General features: G+C 50.5%; 2 protein-coding genes across 3 annotated transcripts; both read right to left on the bottom strand.

Annotated features, from left to right (window-relative positions):
• Positions 1-491: 491 nt before the first annotated feature.
• Positions 492-2,397, bottom strand: LOC133494600 (uncharacterized). Its single transcript, XM_061808587.1, has 5 exons — positions 2,021-2,397; positions 1,601-1,939; positions 1,425-1,532; positions 1,050-1,135; positions 492-976 (listed from the first exon to the last, which is right to left on the bottom strand). The coding sequence occupies exons 1-5, from the start codon at positions 2,106-2,108 to the stop codon at positions 911-913; spliced, it is 687 nt and encodes a 228-aa protein (XP_061664571.1). The 5' UTR covers positions 2,109-2,397; the 3' UTR covers positions 492-910.
• On the bottom strand, positions 2,394-24,091 carry plcb3 (phospholipase C, beta 3 (phosphatidylinositol-specific)). 2 transcript variants are annotated; one of them, XM_061808575.1, is made up of 34 exons: positions 23,585-24,091; positions 18,827-18,913; positions 11,604-11,672; positions 11,074-11,211; positions 10,900-10,979; positions 10,756-10,809; positions 10,609-10,681; positions 9,808-9,908; positions 9,547-9,713; positions 9,321-9,467; positions 9,075-9,232; positions 8,903-8,985; positions 8,427-8,511; positions 8,066-8,213; positions 7,689-7,790; positions 7,535-7,608; positions 7,342-7,438; positions 7,176-7,260; positions 6,829-6,953; positions 6,604-6,758; positions 6,369-6,530; positions 6,193-6,292; positions 6,010-6,114; positions 5,818-5,912; positions 5,597-5,720; positions 5,359-5,400; positions 5,131-5,240; positions 4,879-4,988; positions 4,645-4,804; positions 4,481-4,557; positions 4,309-4,398; positions 4,176-4,233; positions 4,014-4,100; positions 2,394-3,457 (listed from the first exon to the last, which is right to left on the bottom strand). In XM_061808575.1, exons 1-34 carry the CDS (start codon positions 23,681-23,683, stop codon positions 3,152-3,154), a joined length of 3,753 nt encoding a protein of 1,250 aa, XP_061664559.1. In that variant the 5' UTR covers positions 23,684-24,091; the 3' UTR covers positions 2,394-3,151. The 2 variants fall into 2 exon arrangements, with proteins under 2 accessions (XP_061664559.1, XP_061664558.1); XM_061808574.1 differs by lacking the exons at positions 18,827-18,913; positions 23,585-24,091 and adding an exon at positions 11,776-11,847.
• Between the last annotated feature and the right edge of the window lie 1,473 nt (positions 24,092-25,564).

Below are 25,564 nucleotides of genomic sequence, written 5' to 3'. Positions count from 1 at the left end.
AATGAGCTCATTAGAGGGACAGCCAAACTTGGATGTTTTGGAGACAAGGTTAGAGAGAGCAGACTTTGACAGTTTGGGACAAGCCGAAAGGAAAAGAAGTAGAAGAAGCTAAGTAAACAGTACTTCAAAAAACGAGAGAATGACAAAATAAAATGGACTGAGTTTCTGCTCACCTTAGCTCGTGGGAAGGTTTAGAGCTCCCGCGCTAATTTCTGTTAGCCTCCTTGTGGTGTTCCGCATTATGTGCTAGCATTAAGCTAATGTCCGCTTGGCGGAATAGTTTGAACATTTCGTCAACAGTCTTGAGTACGCCCTCGTTCAGGCAGCGTATTTGTCAAAGACACCCCGAGAGAGCGCACGTGACCGTCTGCAGGTCCAGTCAGTTTCCTCCTCGACTGTGTGTCGGCGGGAGCCGCTTTGATCCCTCGAGCGACCGATCGGGTCAACCCGGTTGACGTTTGCTAGCATGGCAATCATTGCAAATAATAAGACACCCAGTGTACGGAGTTATTTACAAAAACAAATTGCTTTTTATTTTCAAAGACATTTCTGTCGTCTGCGCGCGCAGGGACGACTACCTGCAGAACTGCAAGCCCGACGGTTACAGAGAGAAACTACTTGAAATGTCACCGTTGTTGTTTCCACTTCCTGTCACTGACCCGCCACTCATGACCACAAATCTCAAACACAGACACACACACACACATTTTCCACTTAGCATCGCGGTCCGGAAACTGCACCGCAACAATGGCACCTCATGGCCGAGAACGTCATCAATTCAGGTTTTCCGGAACATATTTTGTGAGTGAAGTATTTAAATGATACATGCAGTAAAAGTTAAGCAATGCAAACAAGATTTCAGTGGGATAGGTGTAGTATTCGTGGCCACATCTTCTGAGCGCGTGCGTCCTCACATACTTGGCTTCATGTCCGCACGCTCAAAGTAGTCGACGGATTCGTACACGAGCACCTCGCACTAAAAGACACAGGCGGGCGTCACGCGTCGCATGGCCCGTGACCTTTCACCCCCTCCGCCGGAGTGCACTCACCCACTGGGCCGAGTCGCTGCTGCGGTGTTTGACCGTCACGCCGACGTCCGAGTCCGAGCGGGGGCTTTCGTAGATCACCTTGACTCCTTATGTCGCGCACGCACACACACTCAATATTTTTAATATAATACTGAGCATTTTCGTTGTTGTCGTAAAAAAATAAAATAAATGTTAGAGCAATTTTTTAAATTTACTTTGTAAAATATTGTAATAAGATGAATTCATTGAGGTTCTTTCTGGTTTGTGGGGATTTTTCGCAGAGGATAACTAATAGATGGCTGTATTGTTATATTGTCTGTCTACATGTGTTGCTGCACCATTAAAAAAAAAAAAAAAAAAAATTGTGTGTCCGAAGTGACAATTTTTTTGACCGACCTTTTGTCCGCTTGAATTTGCAGTTGCAGATGAGCGCGACGACGAGCAGCAAAGTCAGCGAAGCCATGGAAGTCACAAGCGTGACCCAGAGAGGACTTCTGGTACCACCTGGAAAGACATTTTCTGAATACACACAAAAACCCGAGGAGATGGGGTTTTAAGTCTTGGTTGCTGACCTCCTTCTGCAGTGCCATTGGACTTTCGCTGCGTTACACTAACGACCGTACCGTTACCGCTTGCTTCAGCCAGAAGCGGTATTTCCGCATTGACCTGGCACACGTACGTGCCCGAGTTCTCTCGACTGATGTTGGCGAATTCTAAGCTCCCGCACTTCTCGGAATCTTTCCGCCAATTTTGGGGAGAGCGGGGGTCGCCCCGATAAGCGGTCGAGTTTTTCAACCACTTGACCTTGACTCTTTGGTAATATTCTGGCCAGCAGCAGTGGATGACGACGAGCTGGCCCTCCGGGGCCTCCACGTCAGGACTCTGGCTCACGCGCATCTCGGTCGCATCACCTGGAAAGGTCGGATTGTAAATTCTACCAGACGCTAATACCAATCCACTTTTTCGCTTAAAAAAATATTTCTTCTACTTACTGCGCGAGAGTGTGCAATGCCAGGCAAGTAGTAGAGAGTTCAGAAGCTTCATGTTTACAAACTGAAAACAAAACTCGCCTCTCGACATCCTCTCGAAAACACACCCACCGTTCGCGCCCAAGTGACGACGTACTGGTGCAGAACTGTGTCATCACTTGGGGCGGGGGGATTAATATACAAAAATATATACATGTATACAAATACTGGGCAACTGTGAGGTCCGGAATACTACCATAACAATTTAAGATTACGACCTTGAGTCAGTATTTAAGTTTCGGTTTTTTGCCCCCAACAAAACACCCACGGACTCAGCAGACGTTGTTAAAATGCCATTTAAATAAAAGGTAGGAGTTGACAAAGAGTGGGCGGGGGGGGGGGGGGGGGGGGGGCATTCAGACAGACAGGCAGCCAGTGCTCAAAGAGTGAGGAAGGTCAGGAAAGATCAGACATTTAAAAAAAAAAAAAAAGACGCTGACTTTCCTGATCTGTCACTACGGCATCTGTAGTCAGTAGTAAAGTTCACTTACAACTAAAACATACACACAGGAAACAAACATTCAAGGCGAGTGCCGTTGCTTAACCCCCACAATTCCACAGGGAAACATTTTTTTTTTTTTTTTTTGGCAGAAAATTTTAAAACATCGCATAGGGTGGGGGAGGACGGGAATTTACAGATAAAAACGTCCGATAAATTAAAAGTACCGTTGTATTTGTGCAACAATCAAGTGACAATGGTAGTGTGTCTGCTAAAAAGGGGGCTTCAGAGGAGACGCCTGCACAGTGCAAAGTGGGGGTTTAAAAAAAAAAAAAACGAAAAAAAAACGTCAAGGCCGTAGCGCCACATGCTGGTTAACTACTGCCGTTACAGGTTAAAATAAAATTTTAAAAAAGTAAAAAAAAAAAAAAAAAAGTCACAAAACAGTCCCATGAGTTATGAAATGTGAAAATCATGATCGCCGGTTAACATAAAAATCAAGCAAAGTCCGTAGAACCTTTTTTGCTAAGAACGACTGGTCTTATCTGACTAAAACAGAAGTTAAAAAAAAAATAAACTACATAATTGAAATCATTACAATCCCATATTTGAATCCTTACAGCCCCCTTTTAAATGAATTTGTACAAAGAAGAACTTCAAGTGAAGGACACGTCCACCTCGGACAGCGCCGACGTCGACAACGAAGACGCAGAGCCGCCCGCAGAGGACGTGACGCTGTCCGTGTTCCTGTTCCAAGTGCCGCGGTTCGGCGTGGACGGGTCGCTGGGCGTGGAGCAGTTGGAGGGCGAGCCCGAAGCCGGGCTGCCGTTGGTGGACGTGGGCGAGGACAGGGCGTTATTGTGCAGACTTTTGTTTTGGAGCTCCAGGTGCAGGTGCTGGCGGATCTCCTCCGGTAGCCGGAGGGACTCGTCCTTCAGTTTGGTGTCCAGCTCAGCCTGAAGCTGCACCGGACACAAACGCAAAAAAACAAAACGGGTTCAACGACCGGGTTTTCAAATTACAAGCCGTCGTTCGGGCAGTTCTTTGCGTTGAATCCCGTCGAGTTCAGAGAACGAGTTTTCCATCCCTTACGTCTGCCTCGGGAAAGTCCGCTTAGCTTAATGCTAGGGAAGAATAGAAAACCCCATAGGCATGCCGATGATTAGCATTTATCTGGTGGTGTTATAATGGCCGAAGCAACAGATATTGGAATACAACCATGGGATCAATACGCATAGACAGACGATTGAACAATATCCACCAGTTTTCTTGTGGAAAAAAAAAAAACTTTCTTTAGCAGGCTGTAACGGATTAACGGCATTTTCATTCGTTTAAAGTGCGGAAAGCAGATTTTAAGATCCAACTTCGGTCGCAGAACTAACTGTTCGGTTTTTGTAAGTACTTTGGGGAATCGGCGCTCCCACGAGGAGGCAAAATCTTTGGAACGGCAATTATCGGTACTTCCGGCCCGTGGGTCGGGTTTAACGTTTGACGCCGACGGAAGCGGCGCTGGCTCACCGCCGGCAGCTCGTCGTCGATGTGTTGCAGGACCTCTCGTTGCCTCATCGTCAGCTTGTCCAGCCTCATGCTCTGCGCCTCCTCCAGCTGAGGAGGAAGGACATTTTTTTTTTTAAATAATCTCTTGATGACAGTAAAACGTTGAGGATAAGCGAGTTTTACCCTGCGTATTAGGCTGACAGAGTCTTGAATGTGCTTCCTGTTGATGTCGTTCAGTTCTCTGCAGATAAGAGCGCAGGCGCAGCGTTTGGATGAAAACGAATGACGACAAACACGTTCCGAGATAAATAATTACATCTCCGCCTTGTCTTTGTCCCGGCTCTTGGCTTCGCTGATGCTGTTCTGTCGCTTCCTGTCGAGGATTTTCTGGAGGTCTTTCTTCTCCCTGTTTAGGGGGAGGGGGGTCAAAATGACGTTGGGAAAATTCCCCCGGGTTGTGAATTCCCCCACGATGGCGGCTTGCTCACCTCTCGCACATCTCCCTGAGATTCTTGAGCTGAGTCGCTTGGCATTCGTGCGCCGTTTCCTTCAACCTCTGGAAGGACTGAAAAGATGCAAACAGCACAAGCGGGGTGAGCGCCAGCGCCCTTCGGGGTCTTTTTTGTTTTGGTGAAGGGATTTTCTCCCGCACCTCCTGCAGGTACGCTCGCTGCTTGTCCCTCTCCAGCGAGTGCAGCTGCTGCCGGAGATTCAGCAGTTCCTGCATCTCCCATTCCCTGAGCTGGACCGTCTTGGTTTCGTGCTCCCGATCCAGGGCCGACAGTTCTCGCCGCACCGGCTCTTGGGGCTCGCTGGAAGGCAAAAGACGCGAGGCGTGACGGCGCGCCCTTCTCCGACGGCGCGTCGCCGTCCCGCGGTTCCTTACTTCTTCTTGACGCTGCGTTTGAGGTGTTTCTCCATCTGACTGCGCCTCCTTTGCAAATCGCACTCCAGCTGGGTACTCCGAGTCTTCTGCTCCTTGTTGAGATTCCACACCTAACGGACAAACGCAGGAAGCGCGGCGGTACGTTGACTTCGTTTTGCCGGACTCGGCTCCTGATGTCACTCGCCGGAAAATTGAACGACGACACCAGGACGCTTTGTCGAAATTTACACATGCGGAAGGACGTGCGCGTACCTTCTTCAGGTGTTTCTTTCGCAACTCCTTGAGGTCTTTGTTGTGCCTCTTCACGAGCTTGACGTAGTTTTTGTGCTGCTTGAGCTCGTCTATCGACTGCGCCTGCACGTCTGAGAGACGAGGCCAAACGTGAGCGGAGGGGAATTGTCGAAACCGGCGGGGAAGGGAAAACGGGACGCGGGTGAGGGAGAGGCGGACGCGGGCGCTGAAAGTGACGCGGCGGTTTACCTGCCAGGACGGCGGCGATGAGGTCTTCCTTTTGGCTTTGCGCTACGCGAAAACGCACAAAAAAAAAAAAAAAAAAAAAAACGAGGGAGAAGCAGATGTGTGAAATGGATGATGGGGGAAGAAACCAAGCAGCAGGGGGTTGTTGGGGGGGGGGGGCAGAAATCAAAAAGCAACATGCGGCGTAGGTCAGATTATTATTATTATTATTTTTTTTTTTTCCACCCATCGGAGGTGGTACCTGGCTGGATGATGTCGGGGCATTCGTCCGGTCGGCAAGGAGGGGGGAACGGCGACACCATGCGCCCCGGCGTGACCTCCTGATCCCTTTTGGCCTCGCCGTTTCTAGGCTGGTTGGGGAAATGCTGAGAGGAGCCAACAAGACTCGGACGTAAGCGAAAATGACAAAAAAACAAATACAAAGAAAAACGGACAAAATAAGACGAGCGCCGCCGCGCGCACCTCGTAGTTCTCCTCGAGGAGCACAGCAAGTTGCGTTTCCCTTTTGTCCAGCTGGCTGACGTGTTTGATGGGATTGGTCAGGGCCTCGGCGTACTCTGAAGACGCACGTGAAAGAAATTCACATTTTTGTCGGGGGCGGGGAGGTGAAATGGAATGTTCTCGCTTTGGGGGGCTGCGTTGCGGTCCGCTCACCCTGGTGTTCGTTGGGAATGTAGTCCTGAGCCTCGGTGTAGACCAAGAGAGAGGGCAGCAGGAGAGGCTGGTTCAACTCATTCTTGAGGTTGATGTAGTGGTAACCTAAAAAGGAGGACGCGATCCAATCCGAGCTCGAGGTTCGGGCGTACCGGTCCTCGGGAGCCGCCCGCGCGGACTGACCTGGTCTGATGGCCGAAACGGGGAGGATGCGGTGTCCGATGAACTTGCCGTTCTCTTCGAAGACGGCGATCCTCAGCGAGGCCAGCGTGGGGAGGACCACCTGCGGGAGGGGGGGAGCGTTTTCAATTTCAAGGCGGCAGCACAACTAAAAAGAAAAGAGAGAAATCGTCGCCGACCTTATTAAAGACAAAAGCGTCATCGTCCCAAACAGGATCCAACGAGTTCCCGTTGGAGGTTTTTGTCCTGTATTTCCGTTTTGTATCTGTTGGGAGTCCAAAGATGTCCACTTCCACATAGACGCCAACCTTCTTATCGGTAAGGAACTGGCCCGAGATCACCTGACAAAGTGCCCAAGTTACGTTTAGGTACTCACAAAAACCCGACTGATGCCGCCGTGGCGTTTGCCCTGACCTTCACTTTGACTGTGTTGGCAACGATTCCGTCCACTATGTTCTCTGTGAACGGGTCAAAGTGCTTGTCCGTCCTCCTCATGAACTCGGGCTTCAACAGGTAGCCGCTGTGGCCGTTGTACTCGAACACGCCCATGTTGAGCTGCATGGGCAGATCTAAGAGGAAGCCCACAAAGCGATGAAGGAGACGCAAACGCTGACGACGCTCCGGGTCACGCGCGCTCACCGAGGGTCTGGAAGTTCAGCGCCACCATCTGGCAGCCGACGTTCCAGAAGAGCTGCGGGATGTAGTTGGAGCTGTCCACCCTGGTTCCCTTCGGGTAGATTCGGCTTAGCTGGTTCTTGTTGTACCTGGAGTAGCGCTGTTAAAGGGGGACTAAAGCTCAACCCGTTCCCGAAAGCAAAAACACATCGACTTCTTTGATGTCAAATAAACGAGAACTAAACAGGAACTGCCGAAATCGCCACCCGGGTTAGTTTGGGATTTGCGCGTGCCACACGAATTCACGGAAGTAACGACGAACATCCGCAGTGCAGCGGTAACGCGCCTCCCGGGCCGGCGTCGAAGGATACTCAACAAACTCAATGGGCGAATTCTTCAGCGTGTCCATTCCTTTGGTTTCCACAAACGACGACATTTCAAAGTACTTCTTCCTCTCTGGTGTTGGAGAACAACAAACGGTTGACGTTAGCGTTCAAGGCAAACGCTGCTCGGTAAGAATATCGCTATCGCACTTACTGGTGGCATGCTCAAAGCTCTTAAATTTGACAGGTTCGATGTAGTTGACCAGCGTGGACATCTCCTCCGTGGCGTTGACCTCGCTGCTGGCCGTACCCTAGGCCGGACAGAGCCGTCAGTCCTGGCCGCCGGCCGATCAGAATCCAAAGCTCCGGTGCGAAGGTGGGGGCGCGCGGGGGGGGGGGGGTCATACCTCATCCGGGTTTGGCTTTTTCAGCTCGGTCGCGTGTTCGTCTTCGTCGTCCTCCTCGCTCTCTCCCTCGCCTCCTGGGAACGTGCGGGTGAATAGCCCGAGGCGACGACGCTCGTTCGAACAAAACCGAGCTCCAATCGCCCGTTGGACCTACCGATGGACTTGCGCGGGTCAGAGTCTTTGACAATCCTCTCGGCGAGTTTCTCCTCCGCACTGGACATGACCTGTCCTCCCTCGCCTTCCAACAGAGGGCAGTCTACACACACAAACCGCCCGATGAAGCCTGAGCACGTCTGCTGCAAACAATGACTACAGTAGTTCTAAAGTCGCAGACGTCGAGAAAGTTCAGGATTCCGGGGACTGCGGTCATAGTGTACCAAGTTAGACATAACGTAGAACCAGCAAATATCCCGAAAAAGGTTCAGGGATGTGAATTCAGCGCAAGATCAACAACAGACAGAACTTTTAAAGGCGTGCGCCCAGCTGTCCGTGGGCTCGCCGCACAAGAACAGATTTTGTCGTTTTGCGTACCAGAGTGGGGCGGCGACTGCTCCTCCAGTTCTCGTCGTCGTATGCTGCCGCCGCTGGAAGGCCGGTAGTGCTGATGCTTCTTCTTGTTTTTGATGAGGATCTTGCCCAGCATCTCTTGCGGCGAGGGCAGGGGCTGGCCTGGGACCAGCTGTCGTCGGGCGCGAGATGGAAAAGGTGAAGGAGCTTCCGTTGCGCAACAGAACCAGAAACATCTCAAGCGGAGGCTATCGCACATGTCAAGACTTCCCAAAAAATACTTTTGGCCATGAACACCAAGGGGCAGACAGATCTCAGCCCGGATTTAAAACACATCACTGAAAAGGACAATAAGACGACCTATTTTACTGGAGGTCAATCTTACTGGATATTTTTCCAATGGCTCAATGAGCAAGGCGTCTCCAAATATGGTCCTGCAATACTCCGCCATCTTGGCCTGCTGCTTGGCCCTGCCCAACAAAAGAAATGACAAAAAAAAAAGCTTTATATACTGGATGAACCTCGTCAGTTTGAAAACTCATTCACTGCCATTTGACGTCTAATGCCGTCAATGGCAGTCAATGTGTTTACCCGCCTGTTGTGCATTTTTAGGTGATCGTTTTTATGGGTTGAACTGTGGCGAGCCCTGATCCTGACTAGCTGAAAACACGGCGCACAAGGCATATAAGCCTGGATGTCAAGCCAAATCCCGAGGAATTCCTTACGTTTTGACATCATTTTGTTTTGATGAGCGTATTTAAACATGTTGAAGGGCTAAAACCATCAATCTTTTTTTTTTTTTTTTAAATACGGTCTCAGTAAGTACTGCAGCAGCAGGCGGTCCGTTTTGTCGCCACTTACGAATCAACGTGATTTTCAAAGGACAGGATGACGGGGTAGGGCGAAGTCTTGAAAGCGCTCTCGGCGATGGCTTCGATTACCTCCTGCGATCAGAGAGAGACAGAAATGGCGGAATCCACCGGAGCAAAGAGGTGCTGCAATTCTGCGGCCTCCAGAAGGCGGCGCGGCACACCTTGAAGGGTATTTCGGTGGTCATGGTGAAGCCATGGGTGATGTAGGGCTCCTCGTCCTGGGGTCGACCCTTCCAGCAGTCCAGCTCGATGCAGCGGCAGCCGGTGAGCAGCACCTGCCTGTACATCTCCACCGAGGACAGACCGGTCAGCTGACCCACTGGAAACAGACAAGAGCACACCACGGGAGTCGCTAGGATCTGCGACGCTGGCGTTCCTGCGGATTTCTGGCGTGCCGGCGTTTGGACCTGTGAGGTACGTGTTGTGGGAGGAGTTCACGAAGTAGTGCGACAGTGGCTGATTCATATCGTCGATGATGTCCAGCCTCTCCGGAGGGACGATGCTGTTCTCCTCCCCTCCCAGATACCGCGTGAAGGCCTGCAAACTGATCTGGTCTGGAAGCGAGACGCAGTTTAGCGGTCTTTGTGCAATCCTCGTCGGAGAACCTTTGTCCGGGTTCATCTGCGAACTGACCCCTCTCCAGCTGGCTGATGTTGGTCTCGTATTTCTCCATGATCTGTCGGACCTGCTCTCTTTTGAGCGGCGGGTACAGCACCTCGTTCAGGCGGGAGTCGCGCTGCCGGCGGTTGATGAAGTCCGTCAGCTGGTCCAGCGAGTTGAAAGGTTTCCCCTTGGAGCCACTGAGATGGGAAAGACAAGCGGGTGAAACAAACAAAACCCCCCCAAAAAACTAAACAAAAAAAAAAACGAGCGTGCTAACTGCGTGGCGCTTGCCTTTCCACAAAAATGCTTTGGATCTCAGAGCGCAGGCATAGACTGTTCAGAAACTTCTGAAAGGCTTCCCATGTGAATTCATCTGGCTTTAATCCGTCGGACTGCGGAGATGCAAAAAGAGGAACCAAGAAACATCGCTAGGCAGAAGATCAAGACCCGAAATCAAACCAAAAGCTGATGAGATGAATCTGCTCTGTGTGAGCGGCACGAGGAAAAACAACACAAACGGAATTGCTGACAGCGACGATTGTATAAATCGGCCCCTTATGCGTCAAGTCTTGTGACTTTATGGCCGTAGTTTGGAGAAAAGGAGGGGCCCGTCAGATCATCGGAACTGAAGAAACCCAGATTGAGCCCAGAAAATCACAACGACCGCAGCGAATATTTTGTGACATAACCCATTCAAAGAAAAGGAATCACTCTTTTGTGTGTGTGTGTAGAATGGTTGTGTTGTGACTTTGAACAAATTGGCAAAAAGCATAACAAGCAGAAGGATCGCGACGAAATACAGTACGACCTCGGTTGTCGAACCGCAATCCGTTCCGGAAGGCGGATCGAGAACCGATTTGTTCGAAAACAGAATTGGTATCTCCACGTTATATACGATAACGACGCACGTCATGCGGGTTATATTATTTCCGGGTCAAGTACCGATTTTCGTTCGAAAACCGATCTGTTCGAGAACGGAGACGTCCGAGAACCGAGAATTCACTGCAACGGTTGAAAATGGCGACAGGAAACGTGGGGAAGTGGCGGCAGCCCCCACGTGGGTTCCGATATTTAAATCGGCGTCATTGTTACCTTGTTGTTGACGAGGCCGCACTGCTCCAGAGCCGTCTCCACCCGCCTTTTGTCCGAAAACATCTTGTGAAAGCTGCAAGGCAGAAAGACCTCGCTGAGTACTCGTTTTCAACGACCGCCACCGCACCGCCGGGGCGTGTCTCTCACTTCTTCACCGGGATCTTCCCTTCCTGATTCACTTGCAGCTTTAACTTGGTGTACCTGAACAACCCACCACCCCAAAACAAAACAACAACAAAAAATCCATCACCCGTGTGTCATACTCTCGGGATCTCGCAACGGCGCTCTTACGCTTTGAGGAGGAACGTGTTCCGCGATGCATTTTCGGAAAGTATGTTCGTGGCTAAAGTGAACAGCTCGTCCGTCCAAACCTGGCAAAAGTCAAAAAGTTGGGATCGGCGAGGAAGGAAGGACGAGGAAAGGCGGAAATGACGGACGAGGGGAGCGCCCGGTCGCCATAGTTACCTTGGCCGTGTCTTCCTGCATTGCCTGAAAGTTGAGGAAGGAGATGTTGACCAGGTCGTTGCCGTGGACGACGGTGACCAGCTTCCCCTCCACGTTGTCGCCTTTCCCGAAGCCGAGCAGATCCCGGACCTTGGGGTCCTGGGGCAAACACAGCGCGATTGCGTTCACGGTCGACGCCCAACGGCAGTTTCGAGCGTTTTTCGTCCGCAAAATCTCTCCGGGCTACATGACGCCACAAAAGTCCAAGACGCACTTCCTTTTTTTTTTTGGTTTCAGGTGTCGTTTGGACAGACGTGAGCAGCAGAAAAACTGCAAATCTGAGACGGGCTCGGGTCTTTCAAACGAAAAAGGAAGCGGACCGAGACTTTTGGGACATCTAACTGCGATTTCGCCATTGGAGAGGTCGGACTGGCGTCTCCGTCAGGCGGTTCTGTCGCTTTTCCGCTCCATCTGGGCTGAGGCTCTGCCAGCTCGAGCGGCATAAATTCGTCGGCGGCGGGAGGTGACGCCTTTGCGGCGCGCAAACCTACCTTCGGTTGTTTGGCGTACTTTCCTGTTCTGGTGTCCCTGATGGTACTAATGTCCAGAATCTCCACCTCCTAAAAAAAAAAAAAAAAAAAAAAATCAAAGATTTACTTTAGCGGCTTTGTGTTAACATTTTTTGTATATTTTGTTCCCAATCGACCCGTGAGTCAAATGTGCCTCTCTCGGTGAGTCAGCAGCTTGGTCCGGGTTCGCAATTGGACTTGCCCACATTTCGCCGACGTGCAAGTCCAAGCGGCATTTACTCAAGCTTTTCAGAACGGCACCGCATCGCCGCGAAGGGCAGACGTTTTCCTGGAAAGTTTTTTTTTTTTTTTTTTTTTTTTTAAAGTGAGGCGCCGTCGAAAAGAACAAAAGTGGCATTTTTGTATCACTTTGATAAGGGAACGGAAGATGGGGGGGGGGGGGCATTGCGCAACGGTTCCGGAAACCGCAGGTGCTGGGGCTGATGCTGTCCAGAAGTGGATTTCTCGAGCCCTGCTGGTTGCCTTTCGGCATTTTTGCAGCATCTCTTTCGTCATTCCTGCTCCACGGTTTCCTCACTCTTCCATCATTTCTTTCATGAATTAAAATAAATAAATAAATAAAAAAAAGGAGTGGGGGGGCTGTTTATGTCATACTTCCTGTTATTCGCTCAGTGGCTACAACTGTCTTGTTTGCGACGGGCCTCCTCGCTCGGCGTTTTACACCCGGCCGGAATTTGTAGTTCCTCTCAAAACTCGACTTTGATTCCGCGATCGGCCGCGTCGAAAGCGATTTGAAAAAAGGCATCGGCGGATTGAGTTGGGACTCAAACCGTGTCCTCCCACTGGCCTGTGGAGAATGGTTTTGTGCCCCGGGGGGAATAAAGCGCTTCTGGGTCTGTAGGACGCGCAGGCAGGCAATCATTTAAAAAAAATAAAATAAAAAAAAGTTCCTCCTCTCCCACAGGCTGTGGTTTCATTCCGCCATTGCCATGGCGACTCCTTGGAGACCGCAAGAACCGAGACGACAACTTTTGTCTGCCGCCCGTGTGTGCGTTTTGACAGTTAACGTTTTGTTACCGTCCTCTCGAACGCACACGTTTGCGGCAATGTCTGCTAATGGCCGACACGCAGGCTCAAACTTGTGAAACATCCTGACTTGTTGAGCAAGATGGTGTGTGTGGAAGGAGGGGGGGGGGGAGCGGGGGTGGTGGTGGGGGGGGGGGCAGAGAGAGAAGCATGAGCAAGTCTTGACTGAATTTTTTATCTACGCCATGTGTCAGCGTGTGACTCGCAACCCCCAAAAAAAAAAAACATGCCAAGTTTTAGCGCACAGCGCCGTTTGTCGAAACGCCGGCGGGGGCCGCGCTTGCCGAGGAGGTCGGCCATTTTTACATTCCTGACATATTCTGACCTTGTGCTCAGCTGGGCCGCCTGTCTCGCTGCGCGATACTGAGCTGGCCGTCGCAGCTGCCGGGAGAAAACATTCATCTGCCGGCGCCGTTTATCACTTTTGGACTCCCGATAGCTGCGGCAAAATGTGTCGGCTTTTCCTGAAGTCGGGAATTTCGCGGCATCAGTGGGACACGCGCATTTGAATAAACATAACTCGCCGAGTCTTCCCCCGCCTTTTACTAAACTTTTCCTGAGCTTCGGGCACTGCGTGACGCCGGAACCGAGCCTTCCCCCGGACACCGTTCCGACGGGGTGACACAATTGTCCGAATTCGTCCGTTCGTTCGTTCAATGAAGTTCACCGAATCCGAACGCGTTGATTCGTGCCGTGACGCTAAAGCGTTGTCGTAGCGATCGGAACTCAGCAGAGGTCAGACTATATTTAGCCGGTGCGGGGTTAAGAATTACTGCACTTTGATTGGGCTGTCAAACACTTTGTTCTCTCCTTCCTTTGCTGCTTTGATTGACTTTAGCCTGCCGCAGCCCCCGCACGCGACACGGAATATTAAAGGCCGAGAAAACAATCAAGGGAGCGCCACTCCTTTCCTGTCGCCGCGCCCGCCGAGGCATTTTACGGAAAGACCAGCGCACCAAAACGATCCTCGGGTGACCGATGGCGGTCGGGTTCAAATGTCGCGTGGCGGCAGCATGTCAGAAAGCCCCCACGCGGTCCACCGCACCCAGACGAGACCTACGACCTTTAACGAGCGCTGTAATTGTTCCCTTCTTGCTGAAAGTCGGCTATCGACAAACAGACGGGATTGCGTTGATTTTTGCCACATACGATTTTGTGCTCTGTGGCGTTAAAAACACTTTCATATTCAGCGACTGTATGACTATTAATGATGAATAAGCGGTGTGGGAGATGGGGGGGAAACATCACGTTGACGACAGCAAAAACCAAAGGGGACGACTGTAAAATGTCACGCGCGGCCATAAAGGCTCATCCCCGTACGTAAACAAAGCAGCCCGATCAAAAGCAATAAAGTCTGGTGGGAATGGAGCGAGCAGAGATATTTCTCAAATTTATCCTCATCTGGTGAAGAAATAGCGGTATCGGTTGATCGGGAAGACGAAGAAATACTTTTATACAGATTTGAACCTGTGGGTGTAATTATTGTTGAATATTCGGATGGTTCTTCGGACAGGAATGACGCGAAGTCTGACTAGCGGGACGCGAGCCTCGCTTCGACTTCTGTGGAGGCCGTTAGCCTTTAGCTTAGCTTCGGAGTCTGGGACTATCGGCCTCCGCCGTCTGAAACCTCGGCCAAAGGCCGAACCATCCGCGGAGCTACGGAGGCCTTTCTTTCTGCACTTATGTCCCGCACGTAGGCCACCGAGTAGTCAGACGCCGCATCATTCCGCCCGAAGAACCATCCGAATATTCAACATCAATTACAGCCACAGGTTCAAATCTGTATCGAAGTATTCCTCCGTCTTCCCGATCAACCGATACTGCCATTTCTTCACCAGATGAGGATAAATCCGAGAAATCGGCGCCTGGCATAAATGATGTCCCATGTAATCGAGCGTTCGTTGCGGCACGGTACACGTCACATCCGCGCACGTAGGTCACGTGACTCGCGAAAATGGCAGCGCTCCTGAAAATGTGTAATTGTCGATAAAAATCTTCTCAGCGAGAGAGGATTTAACATCACATTTTCAAAATAAGAGTCCGCATTACATGATCTATTGGATACATTCTTCATGCAAACTAGTGGAGTTCCCCTTTCAATAAATGACAACCTTCTAAAAAAAAAAAAAAAAAAAAGAACCAACACTTAATCGCAAACTATTATGACTTTAGTGGGGTCACGCTTGCGCAGCCGACAGACAAACAAAGACAAAACGTTCCAAATATGCTCGACAAGGATTAGCCAGCTCCCTTTCAAAGACTCAATAAGAAGCTCATTAGCCGCTAACAGGATTGGCATGAAAACAAAAAGGCGTGTCGGGTTTTCGCGCAAATGTCAAGAATTTACATTGCGGCTCCTTCCGGGTCCCACCAGCCAACTACCTGTAATTACACAGCTATTAAAAGTAGATTAAAGAACAGAATGCTTAAGGAAGCTGAGGAGAATTATTTTGTTTTTCCCCCAGAGGCGGCGGTGGACAACGCGAGAGACATTTTTACATAGTTTTTCGTCAGGGCACGATGGCGGTCACGTCAGCTCGCTTCGCGACAGGACGTAGATTTGCCTCAGGGAAGTCTGCTTATCTTAACGCTAACAAACGATGCATGAAAATGGGCTAACGAACGGCATCGGTGTCGATTATTAAAACCCTTCAAGCAACAGATATTGGAACAATAGACCTGTCGACAGATGTAACAATACTGAGAGGCATATATTCTTTATCCTCGGTGAAAAACAATTGTTACAGAACACAGCTAGCCGATGGATTATTTTTATTTATTTATTTTTTGTCGTCATTCTTTGGAATTGAGCGGGCGCCACCCCGCCGCGCCATGTGCACCCGCAGATAACGACACACGTGAGCGTGCGGAAGAGGGGAGGAAGCTGTCGCATGATCAAATGACACACTCCACTTCCCCAACAACCACTTTACGTCGCATGTGTATCCGCGCGCGCGTCCGAGCCCATCTTTGATCGGCGTCAGCTCGCCGGAGATGTTTCGAGTCGGGCAAGCGAGGAGGCCACGTTTATGAGCTCGCTACTTGTACCTGCCAACAATTGCACCACGAGGCGTCCATCTGGCTTACGTTATACACGTGTTCTTTTTCAGTCGGCGATGACTGAAGCGGCCTTTCAAGGAACTAATTGGACGCGGCGAGCTTGGAGCAGATGCCGCCTTCGTGTGCTCGTTAAGAGTATGTCCGAAGCCTGAAAAACAAAATTGCCTCTCGAGCGGGTGGGAACACTGCGGCGGCCCGACAAGATATGACGGGACACGCGCGCCCGATTAAACCGCAACTTGTTATGTTGGGTTAATTAGGCCGTTTGAAGCAGTTTTTCCCCCACATCGGAACTTTTTGTTAATTGGCGTCAGCGTCAAGCCTACGAGTGGGGTCGGTCGTCCCTATCCGGGGAGCACACAAACACTTCAATTGGTTGACTTACGCTTGCAGGGGTGTCAGACTCATATTTGTCGCGGGCTACAGTGCATTGTGACTGAAACTATAAAAAAAAATCTTTAATCGCCATCATCATATTTACACAACGCTATGAACTACTTTAGGAATCAGAAATCAAGGGCAATTGGGTTTTTCAACTATCGTTGATGTTTGGTAACACAAAAATGCTTGCAACATCTCAATGTTATCAATTACGATCTGCCGCTTATCCTCACAAGGGTTGCAGGAAAGCTGGAGCCTATCGCATCTAGCTTCGGGCAAAAGGCGGGCTACACCCCGAACTGGTTCCCAGTCTGTCACAGAATAGATATCGACACCATCACTGAGCGGGAATCGATCCCGCGCTGCCCGCAGCTAAGGAAGTCGTGTGTACCACTACACGCCATCGGTGACTTCAATTATGACATGACAATTTCAAATTTTGTACAGATATTAACAACAATCACGGAATTTGAGACACGTGATTCGCCGCCGCAGGCCAGATCAAATCATGTGGCGGGCCGGATCTGGCCCCCGGGCCTCGAGTTTTGACACCTGTGCATTACGGGGTAAATGGCCTGCGGTGAGGCGGGTGGGAAAGTCCGTTGTACTTTATCGCAGGGACAGCGAGAAGTGCAAGGGAAAGGAATCTGGAGAAAGGGAGGGGGGGGGGGGGATCGGGCAAGAGAATCACCCTCCATCATGTGTACCACGTCTGCGCAACTTCCTGCCCACTTTCCCACGCCCCCAGCGCCGTTTTCCAGGGATTGACGAGGCGGCGGGCGACAGAGTCGAAAAGGGGGCGCGTCTGCTCGGCGAAGGCGGCTGAGGGAAATCAAAACGTTCACGCCAAGAAGGGGCAGGGGGGGGGGGGGGGGCAAAGAGGGGGAGGAAATATCATCGTGTCTCGTGTGCGAGAGAGAGACGACTTCCAGCTGTCATGGGAGAGAGCGAAGTCGTTCATTCTGGTTCGATTGCGCGTCTTTTGGGAACCTCGCAGAAGGGTTACTTTGCAAAATAAACGCGTTTCCTATGGGGAGACATTTAAAAAAATAATAATATTAAAAAAAAAAAAAAAGTGAACCATATCACAGGAACACCAAGTACATGATGTGCGCGAGACCAGCTGTCGGTACTTTTAAATATTTTGAATTCATAGCCTGCTCGGAGCTAACAGAGCAGGTAGGATATAAATCAATGGCGCCGGCTTTCCAAGTGTGGCTAAAGGTTGACGTGGAAGCGGTCTCGAGAGTGGATGTTTTATATTAAATATTAAAAAAAAAAAAAAGGAGGGGAGGTAAGTAAATAAAATAAAAAGGTCATTACACTGCATATTTCTAGGATGGGAAGGATGAGTGATGGACAAGAGAATTCCTTATTCCATTTTTGAATAAGTTTGCAAATAAAATGGATTTTTAACATTTTTATTATTTTTTTTGGTCGCCACTTCCTGCCATTCCATCCTGCTCGTTTCCAAGTGGAGTTTTCATTGAAAGAAAACACTGTCCTAAAATAAGCGCACAGTAATGGATTGGTCCCTTTTTCAAACATTGCTCAGGGGAATTTCTCTGCAAGCCGTCCCTGATTACAGACACGCAGGCGTCTTCAAAGAAAAAAAAAAGGAAAAAGAAAGGAAATCAGAGTTAGCTGAACTGTAAAGCGGCGGAAATCAGAGCAGGCGCGTTGCGAAAGGCGCGCCGGAGAGCAAAGATTTTGGGTCCCGCTATTCCGAGAAATGGGTTCCTCGCCGCCACGCAAAAGTGCTCTCATTAATAAATGAAAGCGGGATAGCGGCGTCGCCCGAGTCCTCTTTCCTGCCTTCCCCCGGGGGTGGCGGCGAATGCTAAACGGGTCTGGAATTTCAGAGCCGAAAACGAAGCGGTTGAGGGGGGAGTGCAGCAGATTGGATTAACGGACGATTTGAGGCATGTGGACGGAGGGGGGGGGGGGGGGGTGTTTGTAGTGACAACAAGCAGGAAGTGGTGGCTAAACAAATTTGGTGGGACTGGTGGGTGGGGTCGGGGGTTGGGTCGCCGGCATTTCCAGGGAAGTTGGATCACATTTGCATGTCTTGTTACAGAACTGTCGCACTGTTAACACCCTCGTCTTCATCTTTAAATAAATCTTTGGCGAATTGGGCCACGGCGACACCTTGGGCAAAAGATTGGCCTAATATCTCAACACACACACACACACACACACAGACACATGTTGGGTAATATTAATGCTGTCTGGGGCGTGACCGGCGACAATATTGATGACTTTGGGATCATTTAGCAAGCAGAAGTACCCCGCAGGGCTCGGGGAGTTGAGTTATTCTCATTAAAAAAAAAGGCACGGCGTGCAATATTCCTGGATGATGAATGATAATTTGATCTTTCAAATAAAAAAAAATAATCAAAAGGAGATCGATCCCCGGCGGCATCGCAAACAAAGCCCCCTCCCCCTCCTTGCCTCGCAGACCGCATCCGGCTATTACGTTGCCCGTAGCCGTCGGCTAATTACGGCCGCTAAATGCCGACGACGGAGAATCGGATATGGCCGCGGTAATGGCCCGGAGCGGTTGTGGGGCGAGAAGGGCCCGAGCGGGATGATGCGCTGAAAAGGGTGAAGAGCACGTCAGGGAGGAGACACGGGACAAGAGAAGGACTATTTACGTATAACGTGGCGGCGGATTCAAACCCCAAGCTGCCTGCGTGTCTGCGTTTGTGCAGTCTTACCATGTTGGCGCCTCCCGTCCAGTAGAGGAAGAAACCATTGGGGTCGACCTTTAGGGTGACCAAGGTGGGGGAACCGCTGCTCGGCTCCTGGGATGATTGGGATGACACAGAACCACACTTAGTCGCGCACACAAAAAGAATATGACGCGCGCATGCTATGCAAACGTAGCATATTTCTTTAAAACGGCGTTTTCGCGTTTTTGTGATCGTGACGTGGCCACCCAGGTACTGACGCGCAATCACGGCCAGAAACATCCAAGACGACCCCCCCCACCCCTCGAGAAAATGAGTCAAAACGCAATCTGATTGGCAAACTTTACACGGCAAAGTCGACGAGCCACGAGTTCAAATCGGAGGATTATAAAAATGTCAAAATTGCGTCTTCAAAGAAAAAAAAGTAAAAAGAAAGGAAATCAGAGTTAGCTGAACTGTAAAGCGACGGAAATCAGAGCAGGCGCGTTGCGAAAGGCGCGCCGGAGAGCAAAGATTTTGGGTCCCGCTATTCCGAGAAATGGGTTCCTCGCCGCCACGCAAAAGTTCTCTCATGAAAGTTGCGCGTCGGACGTACCTTTGGCTTCGGATCCGGGCTCGGCCGACGAGGGGACAGAGAGAAGACGGGAAAGTTGGGAACAAAGCGAAGAGACAGAAAGAGGAGGAGGTGCGTTCAGGAGAAGGGAATCATCTGGTAATTATCATGTCACAATCAAGCGTGCAACGGGGTGAATACATCTCCAAACTTGTGATGTGTTGTGCAACACGATTCATGCGCACGACCTTCAAGGCCGTGATTTTGTGTCACTCTTAGCCAGGGAAAAAAAAAACAAAAAAACACACAAACAGACTGAAAGGACGGCCCTGGAGAACGCGACGTGTCCGCCGCTCATGTGACGGCGACTCGCAGGAGAAAACTCAGCGCCGTGTTGAAAGCTGCTGGACGAAACGACCGCGCGCCGAAATGTTGTCACGCTGCCCTTTTTTCGCTGTTTGGAAGTCGGCGGCGCGTCTATAATTGGACCTCCTCCCTAATTAGCACGCTGTGAAAATCCCGAACACGGTTGCCGTGCTTTTTTTTTGGGGGGGGGGGGTTGTTTTCCTCCTTCCGTGTCAATCACCCGGTTGTTGGCTTTTCCTCCCGAATCGATCGCCTTGACCTCCTGACACGCGCGTAATGACGACACCCCCCCCCCCCCGTCGGCTAATCGTCACCCACTTCCGAGACGACTTCCTCTTCTCCACCCCCGCTGCCCCGTGCCCCTTTGGCAAACTGCTAAACGCCGCCGACGCTCTCCAGGAAATAGCCGGGAGACGTCCGGGCGTCCTCACACACTTTTTGCATGTGGCTGCGGTTGACCTTCCGCCCCTCCCTCCCTCCAACCCTCCCTCCGTCTGTCCATCACTTGTTTCTCGCCCATGTGTCGGGAGTGTTTGTCAGCGTGGTGACACAACACCCCGAGCTCTCCAGCGCCAGTGAATCAATCCCTGCTTCCGAGCGGCCATCTTTTGTGAGAAAGCGAGGCCCGGTTAAAGTTCTTCTCTTTATTTTCCAACAAGGCTTTTAAGTTCTTACAATGCGGATCTTTCTCACACTGTTTCCTCTCATACTTTGAAGTCCTTGTGATGTGACGCGAACGCTTTGCGTCCTTTGTGACGCCGAAGTCTGAAATGTTTCAAGGATTACCTGCATAAGGACGAGAAAAACGGACAAAGAGGCGTCTTCTTACGACCTCACCGCTGCTCTGGGAAACTACGTTGCATGGAACACTAACTACACGGGCGCCTGCTGCCTTTTGTTTTTGGACTGGCTGGAACTTTCGCTGACTTGGAATACCTGCCGGGACAAACATTTGCTTGTTTGGCAACACGAGTTCAACATTAGTGACTATTCGCCGTTGTGGCTCAAGTACTCTGTTTTTGAACGCCCATTTTGCGTTAGCTATTTTATCGTATTTATGTTGTCTGTGAGATTAAATTGTCATAAACGCATTTCGCTGGTTTGCACAAAGGGGACGTTCGTCGGAATTCACACGTAACAGTGATAATCAGTGCTCTGCTGTCATAAAAAAAAATATGGTGGGGGAAGAAACTGGCAGTAGCTGCGCCTAAGTTGAGGCAAAGGTTAGAACGTGGACAGCGAGAGGTGGGGGAAAAAAAGGAGCTGCTCACAAGTTCTGACATGCTGCAAAATAAAGTGAGCAGGCAGAAAGCGTTGTTGTTGTTTTGTTTTTTTTCACGGCTAATTTTAAAAAGTCTTCCGGCCGGCTCGCCCATTTGCCGGCGACCCGAGCGAGAGCCAAGCCGAGCCCGCGAGCGGACATCATGGGAGGGGTTCGAAGCGAACGCGAGACGGAATTCATCTCGGCCTGAATTGCGGCCCGGGCGGAGCGAGAGAACCGAAAACGGTTCGGTGGCAACAAGCCGGAGCGGGAAGTCGGCGGATGTGAAACAAACACACACACCTACGGGACACGCACACAGGCCCGAATGCGGAAGAAAAAATAAAATGCATTCCGCCGCCTCCCAACCCTGACGTGCACAATCGTGTGCGTGCGATTCTGTCATTTGACGTGCCAGGCGCGCTTAAATGCGCCCAAAGCCGTTGAGGAAACAGACGAGCCGTTGTGACCGGGTTTCTCGACAACGCTTCGACGAGGAAGCGAGCGCGGCGCTGGCGGCGAAGCGGAAGCGATGAAAAAATATCAGAAGAGCGACGAAAAGTTGGCAGGAGGAAAGCGGGCGGAGGAGGAAAAAAAAAAAAAAAGACAAACAAACTCGCCGTGAGTGACGTCGAAGGGGCGAAGGTGCGTTGAGGCAAAATTGGACTTGGTACGTCCATAAAATCAAGATGTCAACGTTTTTCTTGTTGACAATTTTTAATTTTGGATGGATTTGGTCAAACACACACATACACACAAAAAAAAAAAACACATTGAAGACAAAGCGTTATTTCTAAAAATAGCCGCTGACTGTGCCGTGCTGCTTTTTTGCTATTTTTACTCAGGCGTTGGCTCGGGTTCGTTTTTGGAGAAGAGATCACCCCACTTACCCCCCCAAAACTAGGGCTTAAATCAATTTCTAATAACTTTTAAAGATGAGGTCGAGTCCTTGAGAAGATGAGTTGTCCCATGGGATAAAGACCTGGAATTTAAAAAAAAATAAAAAAAAATGGAATATCATTGGAAAGCTTGCAAAAATGAATGAAATAATTATTTATTATTACTATTATTTAAAAAAAAAAAAACTCATCCACAGAAAAGTGTTGCTTTGCTTACAGTTGTTTTGGCTCTGTGGCAAAAAGTGGAGAGTGAGACTACAAAACAAACCACAAAAAAAAAAAAAATCCTTTCTGCTTCGCCACAGTTTGCAATCGAGGGAACATTTGAGAAAACGGCCGTCACGAGGTCCTGGGGGGGGGGGTCAAAGGCCCAATTCGTTTTGCGGTAATGGCTTTCAGTGCCGATGCCGCCACGGAGCATCACGCTGAGCCGCAAACTCCAATCGTTTTTTTTTTTTTTTTTTTTTTGGGGGGGGGGGGGGTCATTTTCCCCAAACAGTTCCTGAGCTTTAGTACACTTGCCTGGGAATCCCTATCGCACGATCTGGAGGAAATCAAAAGGACATGGCGGTCGTCGGCTTGCGTGACAAGACGACCTCCTCTGAAGTCAGACGGGCCTCATTGCCAACGCTGATAGATGCTCTCAACTTCAAAATTGCGGACATACGCCGCGAGGGGCGGGGGCGGCGTGGGGGGGGGGGGGGGAATAAATCACATGACGTTTTTATATCAGGAAGATTTGTGTTTGTTTTCTGCTCCAGGCTACAAGTACCACGCAAAACTAGAGAGTCCCAAACCCGGATCCCACTGACACAGAGAAGAGCACAAGTCAAAAGGTCGGGGGGGGGGGGGGGCCGAACTTTGACCGTCGCCGTGGCAACACCCGGCCCTTTTTGCCAACCTTATCGGAAGAAACATCGGTCGGCGGCCCGCTTTGCCTGCTTGCTCTAGCCCGACCGATGCCAAAGCCAGGCGACTAAAAATAGTCATTTTTTTTTTCATCGTGATATGATCTTGCATACATTCCTGTCGGGACCTAAAGACAAAGCGCTCGGCATGTGAGGGGGGCCCGCAAGCCGAGCGGTTGGAGCCTCGCCGTCAGCTGCCCGGTTAATCATTGACCGCCGCGTCCACCGGAAGAAAGGAGCATTATGGCCGCATGCCCGAGTTGCCAAACAACGTGACGCACACAACATGGCCGACAAATTGGGCTTTTTAGTAAGATGACAATACAGGTAACGCTACAAAACGACAACACCTCTTGGTATGATGCAACAAAGTTCCACTCGGGTCCAAACAAACTAACTAACTAACTAACCGCCGAGATCCAAAATATCAAGGTCAAGCAAATGTGAAGTGCGGTCATCGGGGTTTGCGCTACTTTTGGGTGGGTTACCTGAATAAAGAATAAAAGTTGCTGATGGGGGGGCAGCAAAATGAGCCTGCGGAGAACCGGCTTAACCAGAACGGAGCACAACACAGAACGCTCGAGTACTGCTGCCAGCCTAGTGGCAACTGTATAGGGGAAACTGATTGCTGGTCGTGATTCGGATCAACACAAACACACAGCTGCAAAATGTGAACTTTTGCACACACCTGCACTTCACACACACACACAACGTGTAAGGAGGAGGGGGGGGGGGTGTCAGGGTCTTGAACGCGACCAAATCCCAAATCCCGCACAAAAGCGAAAGTTGTCACCTCACCTCGTCCCATTTAATGAATTTGCCTCCCTTCTTGAGAGCCTCGTGGACGGACACGGGTTTGAGCTGCAGCGCGTGGACTCCCGGTTTGGCCCCGGCCATGGCGTGGGACTCTGCCCGGCTGCCGACGCCTCAACCCCGGCGGAGGCGAGCGACGCTGCGGGTCTCGACGTTTGGCTTCCTGCAAGCGACGTCTCTCTTCCGGGGAGCGCTCCGGGCGAGGTGGCGGCGCCGAGTCTCCCAGCACAAGTCACAGGCACCCGGAGAGACTTTGGAGGACGAACATGACGAGAGCGACGGCGTCCACGCGCGCCGGGACCAAAATGTTGCTCGCGAGGGGGTGTGGGGTGCGGGGGGGCTTTGACCCGCTTTTGTTGATTCGCGCAGGATCTTTTAATCGCGCACTTGAGCCCACCGAGAGATCCTTTCCTTCCGTCCTCCCATCTGCTCGAACCCTTCGCTCCCTCCCCGACTTTCTCAGCTTCCTCCCTCCCTCTCTTCCTCGCCTATCCTCCTCCTCCTCCTCTTTTTCTTCTCCTCCCCGCATGTTTTCTGTGAGGCTGAACCAAAAAAAAAAAAAGAAAGAAAAAAGGGAAGACAAGACAGAGGAACAACGTCAGGCTGAAATGAAAGGAGTTGTTGGACTTTTACCATAAAGAAAAAAAAGAGGTGTGTTTTTCTTCATCTACTCCTTGCGGCCCCCTCCTCGAGTGTTGCCCATGCATGAAAATTTGCTTTCTTTCGGGAAAACAAGAGCCAAAGAGTTGCAATTCTTCACGGTTTCGGAGTGGTGTGGGGGAACACACACACAAAAAAATGCACATTTGAAGTCCAGATTGCCCAAATTAGCTGTGGCTGCTTTCGCGTGCCTCATTGTCGGCTGCGAGTGCATGCATCTCGCGGGGATGCCGTTGCGATGCCTCTTCTTAGATACTTTTCCATTTTGCTTTTGTCATCCAATCGAGCAGGCAAGTGGAAAAAACACGCCCCGTGTGGCGTTGCAAATGTAGAAAAGCTTTATTTTCACTTTACAGGGACTTTAAGCAGGTACATTTCCCACCTTGAAGCTTCTTGGGACGCACCACGCAATCCAGGCCTTCTGTGGAAACGTCGCGACATCACGTAAAACACTCACAAACCATTTTTCGGGGGGGGGGGGGGTTTCCATTTCCATTTGCAGCGGTGCACACAAAATCCGCGGGCGGCATTTGCATTCTCTCAACAGCAAAAGCGGGGGGGTATTGTGTTGCTGTGGCACACACACAATTATTTTTTGTTGAAGAGCAAGCACCTGCGCTATCAATAGACCAGCCCGGCCCACATTTATTTCGAACAAAGATAAATAAAAGAAAGGCGCAATATTATCCAAATCCGCTGGACTGGCAGCGTGCGCGCAGTGGCAAACTGGAGTCAAGGCAACAAAAGTGCAACCGCTTTCCGGTCAGGATCCGGGGGGGGGGGACAGTTGTGTTGTGTTAAAACAATGAACGTGCTTGACAAGAAGCCCAAGAGACCTTCGCCCACTTTTCTGTATTTACGCCTTGGAGTACAGCGACAGGGGGGATTTTTTTCGCCCTCCCAACGGAGCCACAAAGACACATTGTATGAAGACAAGCATATTCACTCCCATGAGCAAAAACCGATCATAATTGGGCGTCTGCTGCCACCTAGCGGAACTGCGAAACGGCGCACGTGACACACGTGATGAGCGCTGGAATGTGGATGTGCCACTTTTTATTCTACTCTTGTCATCTGGGCGTGACTCGTCGTTTTTTTTTTTTTTTTGGGGGGGGGGGTGACATAGCCGTTGGTCAGCAACTCGTCGCAGAATGCGAATACAAATCAGTAGTTCACTCCCAGCCTCCCTGGTTAACTTGAACATTAAGACTTCTAGAGCCGTCAATGGCACTGAACGTGTTAAATGACTTTTGCAGATTTGATTTCCGAGCAGAAAGAGACACCCCCCCCCTCCACCCCACCCCC

Source organism: Syngnathoides biaculeatus, chromosome 21, assembly GCF_019802595.1.
Source record: "Syngnathoides biaculeatus isolate LvHL_M chromosome 21, ASM1980259v1, whole genome shotgun sequence".
Lineage (NCBI taxonomy): Eukaryota > Metazoa > Chordata > Actinopteri > Syngnathiformes > Syngnathidae > Syngnathoides > Syngnathoides biaculeatus.
This window is presented reverse-complemented; position numbering and strand designations above follow the sequence as displayed.

Coding starts and splice junctions, on each gene's coding strand:
- LOC133494600 (XM_061808587.1), bottom strand. CDS start 2,108: ATGTCGAGAGGCGAGTTTTGTTTTCAGTTTGTAAACATGAAGCTTCTG. Junction 1,136..1,424: donor CAAATTCAAGCGGACAAAAG/GTCGGTCAAAAA, acceptor GCGCGACATAAG/GAGTCAAGGTGATCTACGAA. Junction 977..1,049: donor GCAGCGACTCGGCCCAGTGG/GTGAGTGCACTC, acceptor TGTGTCTTTTAG/TGCGAGGTGCTCGTGTACGA.
- plcb3 (XM_061808575.1), bottom strand. CDS start 23,683: ATGGCCGGGGCCAAACCGGGAGTCCACGCGCTGCAGCTCAAACCCGTG. Junction 8,986..9,074: donor CCACCGAAATACCCTTCAAG/GTGTGCCGCGCC, acceptor CTCTGATCGCAG/GAGGTAATCGAAGCCATCGC. Junction 4,101..4,175: donor CTGTCAGCCTAATACGCAGG/GTAAAACTCGCT, acceptor CTTCCTCCTCAG/CTGGAGGAGGCGCAGAGCAT.